This window comes from Varanus komodoensis, unplaced genomic scaffold (genome assembly GCF_004798865.1).
Source record: "Varanus komodoensis strain SLA01 unplaced genomic scaffold, ASM479886v1 scaffold34_1, whole genome shotgun sequence".
NCBI lineage: Eukaryota > Metazoa > Chordata > Lepidosauria > Squamata > Varanidae > Varanus > Varanus komodoensis.
Window position 1 is genome coordinate 1,451,154 of NW_025335854.1, and position 22,733 is coordinate 1,473,886.

Here is a 22,733-nt window from a genome sequence, read left to right on the forward strand (position 1 = left end):
CCAGCTGAACTACAAGCAGGAAGAGTTCCAGCAAACACCTGGGCTAGGGACCAAATGATGTTGGGGGTATAGTTATACTTGCTGATGGTTATTGGCCAGTGGAAGACTTGGTGTGATTTCATCTGGCTCCCTAGTTAACCAATGATAACTACTGCTGTCCTAGGTAAAACTCTGAAAGTTAATGCAACTCCGTATAGATTCCTATATTCCAGGAGTCCCAGTACCAGTGTCTATGGAGAGCCGCAAAGCTCTCCACTCTCTATTCATCTTCAAACATGCATTTTAACAAAAACCTTGAAAACTATTAAGGGACAAGTTCTTCTTCCTGTTCCTCAGCTTGCCACTGATCAGCCATTTTGTAAGCCGGAAGAGAAGGAAAGTGATGCTTCCTGGCTCCACACCACCTTCTTCTGGTCATGCAGACCTTTCTTATCTTCTCTCTCTATAGCCCCTTTTCTTGCTGTTTAAACACGCACACAGTGCACCTTGCCAGGCAGGGCCACTGATGACAGAGAAGTGGCTAGAAGCACTAGCATGGCAATGGAGTGGCTGAGCATGGGTTCAAGGCACAGCCATTTTTCTTCCATTTTGGCTTTGGGGTCTCCTCCTTTTCTCCAGGAATGAGACAGAGTGTTTGTTGGGATATGTATACACAGAGATAGGATGAACAAAACTATCTTGCATAGGCCTACTCAGAAGTAACTGTGTGAATTCCATGTAAGTAGGCATAGGACCATAACCTTAAATGAGTGTTTTGCTGTGGTTCCTTGGGTCAAAGGTGTGGACTGGCTTCAGAGTCCAGATCCTCCCACTACTTGTACCCAGATTTGGGCATGAATTACTTGTCTTTGGACAAGTCAGGTCCTGCAGCAATGATTATGTCCTCTGCAGCAGAAATTTCGTGTTGGTGTCTGCAACCATTTCACAAATTTCCAAAGGTGCCCACATATTCCAAAAGATTGGTGACTCCTGCCCCAAACCTTATGGGGGCTGGAGAGAGAAGGAACAGACTGTGTCAGATCTACTATATTTCAAAAGGAATGAATATAGAGCAAGGGGCATGTTACTGTGTCTACCTTTATGCCACCTAGTATGGGCATTCACAAGCTCCCAGTGCATCCAGTACAGAAATACATTTATCCTGCTATCAGCAGTCCTTACATCCATGTTAAGCAGGGTAGGAGAGGGAAAAGCAGGACCCCCGCAACTGTTATGGATTTCTTATACATCACTTACGAAGATGCAGTTTGAACGAGGTGGCTGAACAGTTTTGACCTCGTACAAATGTTTTGAGTATGAGGAATTTTCTGGATCTTTGAGCAGCTTGCAAGATCTGGTAAGTGGCTTGAGACCTTTCATATAAAAGTATCAGTTCTCCAGACTGATATCTACCTGTCCAGTGTTTCCCAGAAACGAAGGAACACGGGTCTGTCCAAGTGCCGTTTATGGTAACTGAGCTCTAACACCGTTACGTCCCATTTCTGAACATTTGGATCCAGACGAACTTCGTCGTATTTAAGATGGAAAGCTTTAACTAAACAAGATGGGGAGAGACAACACAGCAATTAATCACTCTAAAACCCAATCACATTTGTGGTTCAGAATCAGAAGTCAAGGCCAAGAGCCAGCCACATGGTGATTCTCCAGTGGTGCCCTCAGGAGTGTGATGGGCTTTCATGAAAGCTTAGTCTGTATGACATGTGGTGAACCTCAATGCCTGTTACAGTGGAGGCACTCTTGGTTACATCACTGTGGAATGATACCACCAACATGAAGCTGCTAGTTCTTCATGTAAGTCCGACTGGGAGCCTGGGGGAGATCCCACCTACTCTCACAGTTCCAGAACCAGCCCATTTTAGCATAGGACGGCAAGGCTCATTAGGTTGCTTACCTGTAACTGTTCTTCTTTGGGTGGACATCAGGTGCACAGCTTATATGCGTGATGCACAGAGACCATAAAGAAGTTTGGCTTACAACACTCACCAGCCCTGTTAATGGTGAGGGATGAAGTGGGGATGCCTGCTGAAATGTGTTAGTTGTAGGCTGGAGGACCCAAGCTCAAATCCTTACTCATATATTAATTTCCTGAGTTATACCTTAGAAAGGCACTAATCATCCTCACAGGAATGCAGAGAAGATAAAAAGTAAGGCACTATGTCTGAGCTCCTGAGACAGATATAAAAATTAATAAAATACAAGGAGATTTGGGGATGTGAACGAGCTGTTGGATCCTTAGGTCTGGGATTTTGAGAAAACATTTTAGCTTCTAGGGGGCTGCCATCATAACAAGCTTATATATGTTATATTTCTATTACAGCTGAAGCCTGATTAAATGTATTTTAAATGGTTACGCATATGAGTGTGATCTAGAAATATGGAATAACTTTCCATATGTTTGCATATGAGTATAAATACAATTTCTGAAGCAAGAACCCTACTTCCTTTGTTTTTAGATGCATACATCATAGCGGATACCCTCCTGCAGGAGGCATACCCATCTCTGAGGGAGAAGAGGAGGAATGTCTCTTTTATCAAGGTGCCTGCCATCTGCAGTTTTTAAAGCACTCATATGAGAAATTACATAAAACCTACTAGCTGATTAACTGGGGGAGGAATCTTTTCAGTCAATTAAGTTTTTTTTTTTTTTAATCACTGATTCATTGGTTAGCTTAATTGAACACTGCATCCCTAATTTTCATCTCACCTTCCTCCAAGGAATTCAGAAAAGCATACATTCCACACACCTGTTGCCAGCCAATTGCAAATTTTGTGAAGGCTTCATTTTTAAGATGTTGTTTGAATGCTTGTTTGAAAATAGATGCTGTTTGAATGCTTCTGAGCACTCAGATTGAATGCGTGCATTCTGGCAAGAACAGTGAGCACCACAAAGCAGGAAATTAGCAAGGATTATGCTACCTTGCATGTGATCCTGTTTTACCTAAACTTGTAGAGAATCATGATTTTTGCTCAGGCTCACTTCATACGTGCTATGGAGGTCAAGTCATTTATAGAAATGAAAAATACAGTATAGACTGACAGCACAGTGAATGGTACAATTATCCTGTATCAGAGGGCAGTCTTTTCATGCTGTCTTCCCAAAGCGGCTGTTTCAACTCATCTGCTCTTAAAAATGAAGTGTTAGGTTAAATATGTTCTGTGAAGATGCGATCTCAAGGGAGTCTCGGACATTCTCCCTAGACAGAGAGGCGCAAGCCCAATTCATACATTTCCTGTCAATCCATAACTGCTGCCATAAACCTCCTCTCCTGTGCTTGGGATTCGTATTGTAGCTGCTCCACATTTGTTACATGCGACTATTCCTCGTGCCTCCATGTGTGGAATGGTGGAGCAATGCTGCTGTAGGACAGAGCAGCACTAACCAAGACCTACTGTGAGGAGCGCTTACGTGTATTACCTTTGTGACAGGAGCCTGAACCACATGCAAGAGAGACTGAAGTTGCCACTAGAGGTTATATATGGACAGGACCTTAGGCGCATGATGGCTAACTTTTCTCAACTCTTATTTATTTATCTTCTTATTTATTTAAATGCATTTATCTTCTTATTGATTTAAATTCTCCGAGTTTATATTCTTTTTGGCGCCAGGTTAAAACCTTTTAGTTTAACTGCTATTTTAAAAATTAATATTTTTATCGTTAACAGTCGCTTTTTGTTTTTATATAATTTTATGGAATTTGTATTGTTTTATTGTTTTTAATTGTACATTTGTGAGCCGTCCTGAGATGCCGCGGCACGGGGTGACGGCATATAAAAGTTTTAAATAAATAAATAAAATCATTATTCTGCCTTCCCATGGAAAAGGCCTGGCATCAGAACACTGAACATCGATTAAAAACACATCTAACAGTAAAAATAGGGCACACTCGATTGTTTGCAGGGGTGCCAGTAAGCATTTCAAGTCCCATCATGGACAGGTGGTACAAGAAAGGCACAAGGCTCTCCACTGTGCCCATGATGCACAGACACCTTGGAATTGATCAGCATCCAGTGCAGAGTGGGAGGAGCTGCAGAAGCATCTCTGCCTCCCTCGCCTGCTGCTCCGCAATTCAGGCCAGGATGCCTGCTATCCCGACAGCCACAGCCTCCTTCACTCCCCATCCCCTTTACACCTTCTCCGAGGCTGATTTTCTGAGCTTGGGAAAGCAGCTAGCTGAGAGGTGCGGGGAGGGGATCAGAGCTGTGGGTCCATAGGAATCTGAAGTATCCCATGCCTTCATAGACATACATTGTAATGTGTGCTTGGACAGAAAAAGGGTGCTAAAAGTCCAGAGGTAAGCTAAGGAGCTCCTTTTCTCTCTCTAAATGTGCATAGGATTAAACCTTAACGTGCCTAAAGTTGGTTTTTTTCCCCCATAAAAATCCATTTTGGTGTCAACAAGAATTCTGTCTGTTAAATATATCAATTATCTATCAAGGACATCTCCAGCATTTATAATAAAAATATTAATCTCATGCTACGTTACACCGACTTTTCCTTTTGCAGAAAGTAAAAGTATATCTGTCAAAGATATATGCATTTACAAAGAAATCTATGAATGTCAAACAGATCCTTTGAGTTGGGAGCAAAAAATATTGAACAAGAATCAATCCACTAAAAGTGACCTTCAAGTTCAATAGACTTGCATTAACATGCAATTGCAAGCAGACCTTTAAAATGGCATTCAGATAAAATATTCATGTTGGTTAAAATGCCAAAAAAACAAAACTTTCCATTCAAAATGCCTACTTCAGACATCTCTGAAATGAAGGGATAAAAGAAATTATTCTCTCCAGCAGCAATTGTTATATGGGACTCAAATAAACAAATTATTTTACAAGAGATCAAGACCTGCAGATTGGAAAACACAGGATAAAGAGAGTACTATTTTAAGCCTTGTTGAAGTGAAATTTTACAGGAGTTTTGCCAGGATAAAGAGATATTGTGAGATACTGGGAGATAGAGTGATGTGCTCTAGATGGAGCCTAATCCAGGATTTGCATGATACGTTCAGACTTTTTCTTGGGTCTTACTGCAATCGGCTTTCTTTCTTTTTAAAAATTTCCATCTATGATAACCAGCTTTAAATCTTTGTTACTCTTCACCATGGAAGAAAGCCAGTTTGCTTGTGCTGCCGTTTGGCTTCTTTAAGTGTGTGAAGGTCGGGAGCCACAGACTTGCTACAGCATCAAACAGAAGGATTTATCAAGGCACAGTGTCTGTACAGTCATCCTTGAAACTCTGTTTTTGCTCATACATTTTTTCTTTTGGAACTTGATTTGATTTAGGACAAACAGTGGGACAAACATACATAGTATACGTATTTTATTTGCCAACTGCACTGAGCTTCCTTCCTTCCGGGATAGTTACTGTTTAGGGCTTAGATTTTAAATGTTCAAAGTACTTCACATCCATTATCTTCTTGTAACTCTGCAACCAATCTGTAATTTAAGTCATTATTATTGCCATATCCAAGAAGAGGAAATAAAGCTGAGAGAGAAATGTGGCCCATTTTGTTTCCTTCAGCTATTAGCTTTCTACAGCATTATGTGTATGAGATGTGTTCAAGCCATCCCATGGCAGAAGTCAATAGTATCTCCTTAATACAGATTGCATAAGGGCCCTCCTGCCAGTTCTGTGGGTTTGGGTGTGGAACTTCCTGATATAAACAGGACTGTTTATATAATAAAACTAAAAACACAGCCACAGATTTTGACTCCTCTTTAGCAACTGTTCTAATTTTCAGCCAGGTTCATGCTGAATATTGAAGAAGAAATATGGAAACCAAAGTGTCCTCTCCAGTACTTCACCAGCTGTGTGCAAGATCTGTCCTCTTCACTATGTCATATGACATCAGAAACAACAATCAACTAGGAACATATGAAAGTGCATTTTAACTCAGTTTAGCCAAACAGAAATGGAATGCCAAAGCTGGGAGGAAAGGTAGGTGAAATTCACATGCAACGTGGATGGAAGGATGCATGGATCCAGTAGCCCGTATCTGATTCCTAAACTTAGGTTTTAGGAGCTCTATTCAGGTGTTCTCCAACTGAGAATACTATACATGCAAAGAGAGGGAGAGTCCAGTTCCATCTTGGGTTTCCTGTCCCTTTGCTTTTCTATGTCGTGATCTTCTCCTCAGTCCTCAGTCTGACTGTGCATGTGGTTTCATTTCTGGGGAACTAAGAGTTCAATTCTGGGGAACTGAGCATTTCCTCAGAAAAGCAGAACCAAACTACTAAACCAGTTTTGCCAATTAGTCTCAGATGCTTCACTGCCACAAACACACCACAATATAGCTATTGATTATTAAGCGCATGCCACAGAATTAGCTCAAAGTAAGATGCTCACTTTTTGCAAAAATGTCAACAGGTGATCCATCGGGTAGCAACCATGGCCAGCCTTTGAACTGCCAAGCAGGACCCTGAACAAATACAGCCACAACACGGTCCCTATTTTAAAAAAATAAATAAATAAAAAAGTGGGAGTGGGGGAGAGAAGCACTTCATACTTTACTCATATATAGTATGATGAGAGCAAGAGAAAAGTTCCTACCTTAAAGATATGCATATCTTAGCTCCTGTAATATTTTAGATACTACGAAGTTGTTCATAATTAAACAGTTCTCTACACAGCATAGGGCTATATCCATGCTTCAAGCAGACATGATTAGATTGTGGGTCACGTTCAGGACATCTTTGACAATAACCAAGCTAATAAAAAACAGAGTGTAGCTGTAATTTCAATCCATGCTGAACTATTCATAAGGGCAGTGAGTGCTTTATTTGGTCAATTGCCTTGAGAAGGCTACACTATGAATGATGATATAACAATATTACAAAGTAAAAAATAACCATTAGCTAAGGAGAAACATAGTAATGTTAGGGTTTGATGTGACTCTTTCTCTGTGAATGTTGCTAATTTGTTTTGCAATTTGGAGAAAGGAAACAAGCTTTCTTCCTGTCAATGAGATTCAAAGTGATCCACTATTAATATTTATTATTTATTTAATGGATTTATATGCCACTACAATGGCCCATATCTGGGCTCTCTGCATGGCTCACAGTATAAAATTTTGCCAATGCTTTGTTTTGTATAATGGAAAATAATGTCCAGCCATTGTGGGTTTTGTAGTCCTAGCACTATAAACAGATGATACTCAAGAGTGCTGGCAACATGTGAGAAAGGGGTGCTTCTTCAATAATATTAAGTTGTCAGAACCCCTTTAGACTAGGAACATGATAATGGTATCCAATCGCTCAGTGAGTACGTTTAATGCTGCAGTAAGATTTCCAGTTTTGAAATTAAGAAGACAGTGGTTGACTTTATTCACAGTGGGGCTACTGCAGTTAATGGCTGCTGGTGTTAGCCCTGAGAGTAAGCAGTTTTATACATAAATCACATGAATGCCATAAAAATGTTTGTCATGAAGAAATTAGGTTTGTGCATAAATCAGTTCAACATCATAGGATATTGTTGTATACGGATTAAGAAGAGTTTCAGAATTACATCTGAATGTGCTTTACATAACTATATGGTTTTACTTCCTGGGTGAGGAAGGGCAATCTAAAGAGCAATAGAACATCATCCCTTACCAATCTTGAGGCATAAGTTTTAGAGGCTGATCAACCACACGATATGGTACTGTAACACTGACTGTAGTTCCACCGGGCTGCATCTGGTCTTTCCTTCTCTGTATTAAAGTTTCATTTTCACGCTGACAGCCTTGCTTTTTCTTCTCATCTGATGGCACAAACCTTAAACAAATAGATAGAGAAAGAATTAATAGACTGGTACTAATTGATTTTGCACAGGCAAGCTAAAAAAACAACAGGTAGTACACAGGCTAAAGATTAATCAGAAATTGGACAGAATTGGACACTGAAGTACTTGACAGCAAGCATTGCTTCTGAATTGAGCAAAGTCATTTGAAGAATTCCCTTGGCTACTACAAAAGGCGACAAGTATTTCATTGAAATATTTATACCAGAAATGGTGCTACTAGAAATACATTTCAGATGGGCAGTTATGTTAATCTGCAACAGACTAAAAAGCAATGAAGGCTCTTACAAGAATTTACTATGCTTTCATGTTAGATACTAGCTGGTTCAGGCCTACAAAAACTTATGCTACAATATATCTTTCAGTCTTTAAAGTGTCACAAGATTCTGCTTATATCAAAGACAAGTGAGATTCAGCAGTAACACAAAACTTGTATGTGCAAACTTCATTCAAAGACTGATTTTGGCAGAAGTTTTAGGATGAATCGTGTTAACTACTGTATGTCTTTCAGAACCCTAATCATATGCATTAGTCAATTTAGACATATACACATTCATATTGCCCACAGTTACCAAAGCAGTAGCAGTGGACTAAGTGATAACTTTTTCATCCTATTTTGTGGCATGTGAAATTTCTTTAGAGTCTGAAATTCAGACTAGGGTAAAACATAAATTACAGTTGTTTTCAAAGGTAGGAAGGTACAAGTCCTGAGAAGAAAAAATCTGGACCAGAGAAATACAAAAAGTAAGGTTTATTGACTAAGAAGTATATCCATGACAGTAAGCTATTAGCATCACCTAAGTGTGCTGAAATAGAAATGGTTAGCTAGGCCACTGCCAAATCCCCAAACTTATCTTTGGTATTCTAACAATGTAAATGACTGAATACAAGCACCACATTTAAACCATGCACTTATTGAATTTCCTTGCTTTCAGAAGTCATAAATGGGTTCTTCTTGGGAATGGTCAATAGCAGTACAATTACCAGCAATGAATTCCTTTTTCTCCTAGTGATCAAGATTATCTCCATCACCCACTTATAAACTAAAGGTGGAAAGCGCAGTACACCACTGAGAGACACTTCTCCATTAATATTCTGATCTTCTTTGCATTAATAAAATATTAAAGTCAGTTTGGCTAAAGGCACCAAATTTACTATGGGAAGTTAATGTTGGTGATGTCATTATTCTGAGTATTTGTTGAAATAGCTGGACAATGAAAGCTATTACTCTTAACGTTTAACATTGGAATTTCATTTCTGTAAAGGAGGACAGGCATGATCTAAGTAAAACAAGGCTTCTAAAATAGAAATACAAAGGTGTTGAAACACAGTTTTACTATGTTTTATATATAGGTAGAGCTGGAAATACGGTATCAAAATATTAACTGCCCTGAATCCCTAATGTATTTATGAAGATTTCCTTTCCAGGAGCACCATTTCCAAAGAATTTTCACATCATTTTCTTGGAAGTATAATTTAAAATCTTCCTATTTGAATCTTCTGGAAAGACCATCATTTCTAATTCACTACTACCTCAGTGAAAGCTGTGGAATTTTGCCAACAAGGTGGGCATGTCATAAATGGAGCCGGCTGGTGCCGGAGGTCAGACTAGATGGCCTGGGAGACCCCCTACTAACTCGCTCTGTTTCTATGTTTCTAATATACAAGAGGGAGAGGCAGCCAATCCTAAATTCAAAATATTCCATAATTATGAACAAGTGTTGTGCTTCAGAAATTACTAAGCAATTTCTCTTAATTTAGTTCTGGTTTGGGACCCCAAACAATATTGAAAAGGAGCTGCATCAGCTCCTCAGACCCTGTGACATAAGGAAGCAAGCAGCTGGTCAAAACCACCTAGGGTGCTGTACCTGGTGCTGCCCTCCTTTTTCTATTGCTAAATTTTGAATTTTTTAAATTGAAATACTGATTATGATATGCACATCAATATGGCACACTGTACAGGAGAGGCCTAATAATGATGAAGAACTAAGGTAAATATGTTAAGACTTCAGCTGGCATTCCTTTATGAATTATGCTCTGGGCTTAAAATAACAGTGTTACTGTTTTTAAAAACATCCATCTTGTCTCTTTTAGCCATGGTTCATGCTTAAGTAGATTCACAGCATTAATGATTCCGTAACTCTTGTTACCTTGAAATGAAAAAGACTGTGGATAAAGCTGAGAACAAGAACAAAAGATGCCTAGTTGTAAACAGGTTAAAAAAGAATGTCACAGGCTCACTGAAAGTATAGTACTACTGATCTTCTAAACAGGCAACCATACCATGGTCTTCCATATCTTCTCCTTCCTTACAGCCCACCCCAAGCACATTTTCACTCCTTAGAATCAATAATTGTACAGTGTTATTGTACAGTGTTACTAGGCATGCATACGGAAGGCATGTCATGACTGAAGCTGGATGGAGCCGAGGGTCAGATTAGATGGCCCGGGAGGTCCCTTCTGACTCGCTCTATTTCTGTGTTTGCAGTTTAGGCATCTTGAATCTCAGTTTGGCTCCAAAGTCTCTGAAATGGGAAGATCTTCTCCCTTTCTCGAATGCACATCCCCCCCTTAAAAGCTGTCCCAGAGTATTCCCTCAAAACTTTTCAGTCAGTTTTCAGTAGGGGAGGCTCCAGAAGAGGGGACACTGGAGACTCCTTTAAGTAGAAATGGTTTCCATTCTCACAGCTGGTTTGCAGACCTTTTCTACAGCAGACCATGGGAAGAATATGGTGCAGATGAGTTCACCGTCCACTTCTGATTTCCCAAGCAGGAGACGATGCCTATTTTTATTATCAGAGAAGAGTCTGTACGGTGTGGTGGTTAGAGTGTTGGACTGGGGTCCCAGGAGATTCAGGTTCTAGTTTCACCTGACCATGAATCTCACTGGGTGACTTTGGGCCCATCACAGACTCTTAGCCTAGCCCACCTCATAGGGTTGTTCTGAGGATAAATGGAGTTATGTAAACCACCTTGAATTCCGCACAAAAGAAAAATGGTAGGATATAAATTCAGTGTAACCGTAACAATAACAACAACATCTCTGCTGGGTCAAACTATAATTATACATTTTAGAAAATCAGGGTACAGGATACAAGGTACTTCCCAGGCTTTTGTAGGAACACATAAAAGCAAACATGCATTTCTGTTTTTAACACATATACCAGATGCAGAACCATTTTCAATCGCTCCACAGAAGCCCTTATGTCTGATTTCTGAGACTGTGAAAAATGGAAACTTGGATCAAGCTTCTTATTCTATAACATATCTTACTGCAATAAAAGCCATTGCAATTCATGTAAAAGTTTCTTACAGCTGAGAGAACAGCTACTGCAACTGATTCAAATCACTCAACAGAACATTTGCTGATTTTTAGAGAATCATTTGCTTGTTTCTTCTCAATTCATTCTTGGTCCACTGATGTGTGAAACAGGGAAATTTATAAAAAATAAATAAAATAAAAGGGAACATAAAAACAGAAAACAACAGAACTGGGAAAGATGTTGGATCCACATAATAAGAACATGACATTTCCCTTCTCAAACTTTTGGGGAATAACACACAGGCAAATAATTAAAATTATACCCACGGAGCCACACCCTCATGTGCCCTGCTACAATGAAACCGTGCTCAAAGTCATCAAGCTTCAGTGCCACATCAGTGCATTTGTGAGATGACAAAGGAATAATAGTGAGAGAAGAAGTGAATCAGTACGATTTCCTAAGGCCCAGAAAAGAGGTGTGTGAAGGAGGTCAGAACTGCAAATACAAAATCTCTTAATGTTTGATTTGTTCAGTTTTCATACAGTGACAGAGGCTAGATTTTTTTCTGTACACCAACACCACATACTTTAAAAATATGCCTCAAAAGCAAAATAAAATTTATTCAATTTCTTTGTCTAAAACTACATCTATGTTACCTTCCAATTCATGCATGCATTCCAATAGCTCAGCTGCTGCTTTTTTGCTGCAAATTAGTAATGGGAGGGAATTATTTGCACTCAAGCAACAGCAAGAAGGAAGAGTGCTTAAACTATGCAGTTTTTGTCTTGTATCTCAACCTTTACCATTTTCTTCAGCTGGTGTTCCTGACCCATGTTTGTGACAAAAAACATCAGTTTGGAATATCAGCTCAGAGATAATCATCAGAGGTATTTGTAAAGTTCATTTCAAGTCAGCAAACACATTTGCAATTTTATCAGAATCTGATGAAGGAATGTGAGAAACAAATTCATAGGTGTCTACTGAAGGCTGATACGGGTTTATTGTCTACAGAAATTCCATATTAGATATTAAAGTGCAATCTTTCCCTTGGAAAAAAAATTCTAATGGCGGATCACTGAATTCTACTGCTTCATCTCAGAAAAGATGACAAATGGAAAAAGTGCAGAAAATTGCAGTTAGCAACTGTTGCAGAGCACCTTCCCTTCAAAGAAAGCTAAAACATTTTGAGTTTATTAGTTTTGGTAAAAAGCCTTGAGTAGATACATATTATATAATGGTGAATGACTTGGAGAAGCGAAAAGAAAATCGCTTCCTCTCTTATTGTTTCATTTTTTATTACAGTTATATACTGCCTTTTTTCCCCTCTTGCAAGGAACTCAAGACAACTTACATGTTCCTCTTCCACTCCATGTTATCTTGTGGAGTAGGTTCTGAAAACAGCGCTAAGACGTAGGACAACCAGTGAGCTTCACTTCTGAGTGGGGACTAAAACCTAGATCTTCCAAGCCCAAGCCCAACATTAATGCTAGATCTTGGAGTTGTACCGAAATAAAGTAGACTGGCAGTATATTTAGGGGAACAAAGCAGCCCTTCTTCAGAGAGAACATCCATGGTGGTGGTCATCGGCTTAGATAAGTTTAGAAGGGCACTGAGGCTTGGTCTATCAGCAGCCAGTAGTATATCCCAATGCTAAGTTGCTCAAGAGCACAAAGTGGGGGATGGAATTTGCCTGTAGAATTCCTGGACCCATTTGACTGTGGAAAACCGCAATGTTGGCTTAGATGGACCCAGAACTGTTCTGAATATTTACACAGAAGAGTCTTGACCTTGGAACTTGCTTTGATCTGCTCCGTAGGTAATCTGCTCTGGGATGTCTGGAAGGATTTGGGCCTCCAAATATGCCCCAGAGAGATCACATTTAATCTAAGGTTCAAGGCGTTAAATCTCAGAGAGAAACACTCATTTGGAAGTGAGGCTATAAAACACAGAGCAAAAAGGTTTTGCTGCAGCCAACAAGGTAGCAAATAGATTGTCTTGATTTTTAACTAAACAGCATTTTAACTTTCCTCGGTGTGAAATATTTCTTTATGAAAAAGCTAACTGTAACAGGAACATAGGACCTCAAACCTGGGAGTCACATTCATATCAATCCAACCTGCTAGGATTCACCAGAAGTCAATACCTGTTGGTCTTGGCTCCAAACCTATTTTCCTAACCAATAAACCCCTGGTATTTGTGCATTCTCTCCCCATTCTGAAGGCTGAAATGGCTCTTCTAAGTTAGTTACCAACAGTAGAAAGCTTTCAGACAAATGTGCTGATATTTTAAATCTATTGTTTCTGCCCATTTGCTTTCAGCTCTGTTCACCACTGCAGTGTTGCCTCTGAGAACTTATCCAGAGAGAGACTGTAGCAGTTAAGAATGCTGGTGTGCAACTCAGGAGATCTGGGTTCTAGTTTCCACTCAGCCATGAAACTCACTGGGTGAATTTGGGGCAGTCACTTACTTGCAGCCTAACCTACATCAGAGGCTGCTGTGGTGAGGATAAAATGGAATTATGTAACCACCTGGGGATCCTCAGAAGAGGAAGATAAATGCAATGCAATAATATAATAATCCAAAATGGAATATGGCCTTTGACCTGAAAAGCAGTGTGTAAAAGTGAACTGCATCTGGTAAATATTTTAATACTGAGCACTATATTCGAAACTAGTGTCAATACAGCCCTGTCTGAACTTTGGCAAGATGCTTGCAGCCTAAGTTATCTTCCTGGCAGTGATCTGGAAAAAGTGGGTAGGCAAACATTATCTACACCTAATTTAGCTTAAATATTATCTAAATGTTATCTTCAAGTATATGGCAAGGCCATAGAACTGAAGCAAACTAAAGTGAGTGTTTTAGAAAACAAATCCATAATATTGTTCAGAACTGCATTCATCTCTCATGTCTGTATACTCGCATTATAAAATGCAATCACACTGGTGTTTTGCTTGTTTGTTTCTTCCTAAGTAAGCTACATATCTGTTATCAGTGTTCCTCTACCAAATCAAAAAGCAGTCATTACAAAACAGAATGCACTGTTATTAGAATAAAATAGTTCTTCAGCTACTTCTCTTTTACATCTGAGGACAGGCTTTTATGAAGTATATTTTACTCAGCTACTTACTTCAGATCCTGCAGAAGATCTTTTGCATTAAGCATAGTTATTAAAGAGGTGGTAGCTGCTGGAATAATGATTATGGGTGTTCGAGATCCTGTAAAGAGATACTTTTTTTAACAAGTAGCAGATACAATTTTAACAAAATACAATTAACATCATAATTACCCCTTCCTCTACAGCTAAAATTATGAAAGAATGCAGAATTAAGCATAAATCCTCACTCAGGATTGAAGACATAAAATAAGCAGTTTATGGTTTTTAAAAGGATGTTAGGAGCAACTCACCTTTTTTCTGGTTTGGAGGTGGCCTTGCTTGAGAAACTGTGGAGGAAAAGACACCAGAAAAAATTGCTTAATCAAACAAATGTTAATTCTAGATTGGATTAATCAATTCTCATCTGGAATAAAAACATCTTCAGTCTACTCCAACTCCTATGGTGTATACCTAAGAGAGAAACCCACAAATCAGGGAGTGCCTGATTTGAATCAGCTCATATCAAATTACTAGATAGCCTTAGGCAAGCAACCTTCTTAGCTTTGTTCCCCAAACTACAAAATGAAGATAATAATATAGATGTATCATACAGGGTTGTTGTAGGAATTACAAGAGGACCATGGATGTGAGGCACTTTGGATATGTGAAAGTGCTATTTTGCAAATTTGTTTATATGGCTAAGGCATTAATCAGAGATAGAAATGAGCTTGTCCAGAAAAGACCCTGGATAATCAAGGTTTCTCATTCCCCCTTGGGTGAGAGAGTGTAAACAGCAACATTCCTATTACTACAGATTAGCTGAAGCCTCATCTCTACATTCTGCCTGTCTGAAGAGCAAGCAGGCACCCAAATTCTCTTCTGCACTCACAGGGGCAGAAGAATGACCTCTCCTCCCACTTACCAAACACAAACCAAGCAGGCTACCCCCTTTTTCTACAACATCCAATTGGAATTTGGCTGCAGGTACTTACCCCCAGCTTAGTCTCTCCCTGCAAGAAGAGGCCAGCACCAACAGCCATCCATGCTGCTTTCCTAGAGATCAATATGACTCCACAGAAGCACAAAGCTGCCTATACACTAGAGGTAGACAATTACCAAAACCCCACACTGACCCATTTAAGAGAGCATGAGCACAAAATCTTATTTCAAGTAAGAAATTGGAGTATGTGAAGAAGTTCCTAGTAAAGTGATCTGACCACACTACAGAAACATCGTGTAAGTGCTGTTATACACATTAGTCAAATATTTCCAGTGGACAGTAGGAAGTTCTTGTTGGAACCAGGAAATAAGTCCCGTTTTTATAATTCTGTTGGACCTATGTCTGAATACATATGCTGGGAACTGGGCTTCAAAAGCCTATACACAGAATAGTAAAGTGGGCTTCCCCCCACACATACCACGAAATGGAGAGCACAGTTAAACCAATATGAGCAAATCTGCAACATCAACAGCATTTCTAAACAGCTTGGGGCTAGGTTATGTGAAGGCTTATCTCTTCCCATATATACCTGTTCAAACCCTAAGACCATGGCTTTGGAATGACCTCCAAAGTGGTTTCTTTGGTGTTCTTTTCACTGCCGGGTGAAGACCTTATTTAACCTGGCTTTTTAGTTCTTCCGTTTTCTTTTTAAATGTATTGCTATGCTTAATTTTACCCTGCTGCTAGCTGTTTTACAAGTTGATAGTTTTATATTAGGTTTGCTTGTACTTTAATTATTGTGACCCACCAAGAGAAATTTGGCTAGTGGGTGGTACAAAAACATAAATAAGTAACTTAATAAATAAAATGCCGAGTTTTCCACAATGCAGAAAATTGCTGTTGAACTGCTGCAAGGAGAATTTACATATTTTTCAGTACTGAGTTAAACATCACTCAATTCTAGGCAGAACAGGCAGGAATTCTGCAAGACAAGGTAATTCTAGTGGTAGATAAAAATTAGAGATATAACAGCAATTGCAGAAGAAGCCTCTTAAAATAAAGGGCCACATACAGAAAACAGCAGTTTTTGCCTCCGTAAAGTTTGCCCCAGAATCCCCTGCAATATCTCAAGTGCTGTTTGAGTGCTCCACAGAGCTCATATACTATGTGAGCAGCGGCCAGCAAGACCAAAGGGTAATCCTAGAACTCGCATGCCTCTTTTGGTAGGCAAGATGTGGGCATGATTCTGTGGCATAGGATTGCACCGTTACTGCAAAAACAATGAATATATTTTATACTACTGACTGGAGGCTTGTATAGAGGTATCGGATCACAATCCCTTCATTTGCCACGGTCCATACCATTATCCACTGTTACCACAAACAGGGGTGTTCTTCTAATCCAGAAGTTAAAAAGCAAAGCGTGGAGTTGGGTTACCTGTCCTTAATAGGAACACATCGCAATTAAATCAGCTGAGGGCCAATTTGTAAGAAGATATGGAAAGGGAATGCAAGATTACACAGACTGTTCCAAAACACTTGTGATACCAAGGGATTACATCTACACACGACAGTGCATATGCACAAGCAGCAGGAGTTTCAGTCACGACATGCACAGCTGGAGTAATTCATTCATTTATTTAATTCATTTATATGCCAGTCTAGTAGATCTACTAGGCCTAAATAAGACATGACAACACTAATTATCACTCAATTTAGGTAATGCTTATCAGAGACATTCTGAAATCATATTTTTAAGAGAAAGAAAAGTTTTAGCTTAATAGAAAAAAGATTCTGAAGAACTTCAAGAGCATAGAAGAATACTTGGAACTAATTTCCTTTATTGACTTGCCTCATCATAGCACATGTTTACAGGTCTAAAGGAAGCTAAAACCCCCACTTCTGTACACTCCATGTGTGCGATTTGGGGATGGAAGGTATGTAGCTATCACATATGCTGATATTGGGGCTGGACCAGCACTTGCACCCCAGTCCTCTACAAAAGTTGTGGCCATACATGATCAGGCTGAATACCTCAACCAGGCTGGTAAACAAAATAGGATTTACATCTGTAAGGTACAGCAGCTTTGTTCTCATTGAAATTTCCTTGATCCATGCTTGGATCCAGAGATGGACTTTTCCACTCCTTCCTTTTCCAGAACTCATAAGAGTTGCCTCTGCCCAATTTTGGGGGAAGTCTTCTTCCCCACTTAACCCTCTGTGCCATTGCCCACCATGTTCTGAAATCCTCATAAGATGCTTTTCAGGAAGGAGGGAGTGGGGTAGATCCCCTTCCTGCCAGCCCTATTTGGTAGTGTTTCACTAGATCCAAACCACCACCAAAAAGCCAGTAATTACACTACTTAAGCTATAGAACCTACCTGGGTTTTAAGAATATTTTCCTATGCTGAACATGGGAAACCTCCTTCGGCACAGAGAGAAGATGTAACTATGTATATTTTGCTTTCAGCTGGTACTTTTGGTTTGTTTTCCCCAACACAATTGGCTAACAATGCAATTGTAGCTCAAGCAAATATTGTCACATATTTCTAGCTACAATGTTAAAGAACACTATACTTCAAGGTAGCAAGTTGAAATTAAATAGCTCAACATCCCAGAAGTAACTATTTTGCTCTGATAAATGCAGAGTTGAATGCACAACCACCTGGCACTTCAGGATAGCTGATGCCCCCAGTATAACTGTTCTTGACTGAGGGCTGTTGAAATCTTCTTTCAATTATAGTACTATCATTGGAAAGAAGTGAGGAGTTAGGAGAGGCAGTTGCTCAGCCCTAGGTATGCCTGAGGTTTGTAAGACTATGGGAGCATGAGAGCAACATACTTTGACATTGCAATCTGGAAGAAATCCATTTGTATTTATCATGGTATTTTTAATCTTCCTAGTAACAAATATTGTTATTATATATCAAATGGTAAATTGATAACTCCTTCATGTTTTAAGAGTTCTAATTTACTGAGTACTTTCAGGATTATATCCACACTAACTTCAAATGGTATATTGCCCATGAAACTAGTAAGATGCCATCAGGAACACTGATGAACTTGTAAAAATAAATACAACTAAGAAATTAAATGTTTTTTTCTAGCATAATCCTGAGGGAATGTTTTCTCCAGATGCTTTATGGCACTTTACATATTTCTTTGTACCCTGCAATATGGAGGGTCAATCATGATATAGGCCAGTCTTTGCACTGATGAGGCCTGAACAGTCCTTCAGTTAATGTGTGTGAAATCTCATCTGCCAGTGTGACCCCGTGTGGAACCGTTTATCCAGACGTATTTCTGCTTTTGCTATTTCTACTCTTTTCATATCATTGCCTGTCCAAATACATTCTTATTTTCAACAGCCCCAGTGCGATAAGTGTGACAGGCAGCATGACCTTTCTAAGCATAGGCACACAACTGAAAGATAACAAAACCAGTAGAGTCCCAATACTGTGCCATCTAAATACATTAACATTTCTCCGAGAGATCTCTTTCAGAGAAATCTTATTTTATAGCAAAAGCAACTTTTTAATATACATGATACGAATACAGTATATCACAGAGGTGAGTACACCCCTCACATTTTGTAAGTATTTTATTATATCTTTTCTTGTGACAACCCTGAAGAAATGACACTTTGCTACAATGTAAAGTAGTGAGTATACAGCTTGTATAACAGTGTAAATTTGTTGTCCCCTCAAAATAACTCAACACACAGCCATTAATGTCTAAACCGCTGGCAACAAAAGTGAGTACACCCCTAAGTGAAACTGTCCAAATAGGGCCCAAAGTGTCAATATTTTGTGTGGCCACCATTATTTTCCAGCACTGCCTTAACCCTCTTGGGCATGGAGTTCACCAGAGCTTCACAGGTTGCCACTGGAGTCCTCTTCCACTCCTCCATGACATTACGGAGCTGGTGGATGTTAGAGACCTTGCACTCCTCCACCTTCCATTTCAGGATGCCCCACAAATGCTCGATAGGGTTTAGGTCTGGAGACATGCTTGGCCAGTCCATCACCTTTACCCTCAGCTTCCTTAGCAAGGCAGTGGTCGTCTTGGAGGTGTGCTTGGGGTCGTTATCATGTTGGAATACTGCCCTGCGGCCCAGTCTCCGAAAGGAGGGGATCATGCTCTGCTTCAGTGTGTCACAGTACATGTTGGCATTCAAGGTTCCCTCAATGAACTGCAGCTCCCCAGTGCCGGCAGCACTCATGCAGCCCCAGACCATGACACTCCCACCACCATGCTTGACTGTAGGCAAGACACACTTGTCTTTGTACTCCTCATCTGGTTGTCGCCACACACGCTTGACACCATCTGAACCAAATAAGTTTATCTTGGTCTCATCAGACCACAGGACATAGTTCCACTAATCCATGTCCTTAGTCTGCTTGTCTCCAGCAAACTGTTTGCGGGCTTTCTTGTGCATCATCTTTAGAAGAGGCTTCCTTCTGGGACAACAGCCCTGCAGACCAATTTGATGCAGTGTGCGGCGCATGGTCTGAGCACTGACAGGCTGACCCACCATCCCTTCAACCTCTGCAGCAATGCTGGCAGCACTCATACGTCTATTTCCCAAAGCCAACCTCTGGATATGATGCTGAGCACGTGCACTCAACTCCTTTGGTCGACAATGGCAAGGCCTGTTCTGAGTGGAACCTGTCCTGTTAAACCGCTATATGGTCTTGGCCACCATGCTGCAGCTCAGTTTCAGGGTCTTGGCAATCTTCTCATAGGCCATCTTTATGTAGGCCATCTTTACGTAGAGCAACAATTCTTTTTTTCAGATCCTCAGAGAGTTCTTTGCCATGAGGTGCCATGTTGAACTTCCAGTGACCAGTATGAGAGAGAGCGATAAGACCAAATTTAACACACCTGCTCCCCATTCACACCTGAGACCTTGTAACACTAGCGAGTCACATGACACCAGGGAGGGAAAATGGCTAATAATGCCCAATTTGGATAGTTTCACTTAGGGGTGTATTCACTTTTGTTGCCAGCGGTTTAGACATTAATGGCTGTGTGTTGAGTTATTTTGAGGGGACAACAAATTTACACTGTTATACAAGCTGTATACTCACTACTTTACATTGTAGCAAAGTGTCATTTCTTCAGGGTTGTCACATGAAAAGATATAATAAAATATTTACAAAATGTGAGGGGTGTACTCACCTCTGTGATATACTGTATATGGAATACAATTATTTAGCAAGAGCCCTTTATTTTCCATTGGGAAGGCATCAGGAGCTTATGCAATTAAGACACTATTCAAACAATTAAACATGGTTTATACCTGGCCTTGTCACAGGCTGTGCTGCTGGGGCTTGAGTCTTCCGCGCTGAAGCTCCTTCCTTTAGAAAGATAAGATAGCCTTTTAATACAATACCATCTTATTCATGTACAGAGGAATATGTGAACATATACTGCATGACAGCAATTCAACCACATCTTTTACAAGACCAGAGAAACAATTCTGTTTTCCAATTTTATTTTATTTTACAATTTACTACACATGGTTAGAAATCCTGAAAGATGTATCTGTTTTAAATTTGGTCTTAAATTTTGTTATAGTAAGCTTTTTAATGATGTTTTAATATGGTATATTTTATACTGTAGTTTTAATGTGCTGTTGTAAACTGCCCAGAAAGCTTTGGTTATTGGGCAGCATAGAAAATGAATGAATATTTCTTTGATGAGCAGAAAGCTTATTTGGAGAAATTCAAAAAGAGTTGAACAGTGGAAATGGAGCAATAATGTATTATATTGCTCTTTTTAAAATGAAGATGGGAATAAATCTATCCAACCATGGATCTGAGTTTCAAAGGCAATAGGGTGGCTAAAGATGTTTTACAAAGAAATTATTCTAAAAATAAATAAATGAGCATGTTATACAAAAAGGCAGCTTAGAAGTATAAATGTATATTCATATCCTTATTTTAGTTTTGTATTTAGATAGTAATGGTCTCGAAAGCTGAAACAAGTCCACTCCCTGAATGCTTTAATCTTTAGAGCTGAAGCAAGTACATTCCCTAAGTGCCTTTATCTCTGGAGTTACAGATGTGCCGGTCAAGGTTAGGTTAGAGAAAGCAATACTAAGCTAGACAATGACTAGGTAGAACATGCAAGTAGATGACAGAGTTTGCTGATTGGTTGCTGAGATTGTAGGCCCTTGGGAGATAGAGAAATTTAATGGACTGTGATCATATGGGGGGGGGGGGTGAAGCTTCTCTTCGGCATGAGCCAAGGCTTCATCCTACTGCAGCTGGTTTCTCAATTAAAAAACCTCTTCACTCAAGAGTTGTTGGTATGTTAGCATCTCCCCTGAGATGAAATGGGATTTGGGATCTTTTTCCTCTCGGGTAAAACGAGCACTCAAATATTTGTGCAACAAGCATAGCCTTATGAAAAGTCTACAAGAATTACTAAACTAACTAAATGAGTAACCATTTTAGGGTGCATTCAAGTACTGAAGAACTGTTGGTCGAAGGATTTAGTATTTGGCATAAAGACCACAACTTCACACAGAAAGACTGTACTGCAGATGGATAGGGTCCTCGTATAACTCTCTGACCACAAGGGCTGGCCTAGTGAAAGGCAACTGGAGAAAAGGGTATGTGTGTATGAAGTGACCACTTTGCACAGAACAGGCTGGCTTCACAACCCACAGAAACTTGAAAACATTTCTAGCTTTTCTGCTCTGAACCCTAGCAGGTACTTCAGCTTGGGACTCGGCTTGGGATTCAGACAACCAAGTACCCAACACCAAGCTAGTGCAACAACTGGGCATGTCAGGACAGAATGTGACACACACACACACAAGCAAGGGAACTAGCAACGCTGGCTGCAATGTGTAATTGTTCCAATTGTCTCCCACATCTTCTCTCCCTATCATTTGCCATATGCAAATACTGGGCTTTCTCTCAACTGTTCTGATACTCTTCCCTAACAGTGAGAAGCAGGGCCCTCTCCTGGCACACACACACGAGAAACATGCCTGGAAGGTCTCTGTTGGCCAGGGCTGGGTATAATATTCCAACTATTCTCACTGCTGGAGCATCCATGGGTACTTCTGCTTTGCCAGATCACAACCTCCAATGGGGAAGGGCCAAGTAGACTAATGATTATTGTACTTTTCCCCTACCTTGTGGAGAGTGGAGGAGAGTGAAGCATGAGCACTGATTCAGCACTCAGTTCCCTTTCTCACAAATCACTGTTATGCATCCATGCTCAGCAACTATGTGCCCGAGGTATTGACAACTGCTTTTTCCTGCTGTGTGCATTTTCCTTTACACTTTGCAGGCCAGTCTTCAACAGCTACTGGATCAGTCCCAAACAGTATTCCATACAGACCAGTAATGAAATCCAACCAATAACCAGCAATAGGGAATCAGATGAGATTGTTAATCTACTTGTTCCAGACATGAGTCATGCAAGCTCCATGAAATACAGTTATATAACAGGTCAATTTGCAACCAACATAAAGCAAAGGTCCTATGGATATTACTAGAGGAGAGACAATTATCTTTGTTTCATGACATTGCTGGTTTCCTTAAAAAAAATAGGTTTCTTCCCTGCTTTCATAAACTGTCAAAACTTAAAGAGCTTCCTTACAGATTAGGTGATCCTCACTGTTCAGGACACAACATTT

The 22,733-nt window shown here is 39.9% G+C and overlaps 1 protein-coding gene across 1 annotated transcript in view; it reads right to left on the minus strand.

Moving 5' to 3' along the window:
* The window catches only part of CDC73 (cell division cycle 73), a 127,996-nt gene that overhangs the window by 2,466 nt on the left and 102,797 nt on the right, over positions 1–22,733 (minus strand). The window contains exons 11-16 of the mRNA XM_044439335.1: positions 20,379–20,436; positions 14,449–14,484; positions 14,171–14,258; positions 7,594–7,755; positions 6,350–6,450; positions 1,393–1,534 (exon numbers count right to left, since the gene is read on the minus strand). Coding sequence (XP_044295270.1) covers positions 1,393–1,534; positions 6,350–6,450; positions 7,594–7,755; positions 14,171–14,258; positions 14,449–14,484; positions 20,379–20,436 — 587 coding nt within the window. The remainder of the gene's footprint in view (positions 1–1,392; positions 1,535–6,349; positions 6,451–7,593; positions 7,756–14,170; positions 14,259–14,448; positions 14,485–20,378; positions 20,437–22,733) is intronic.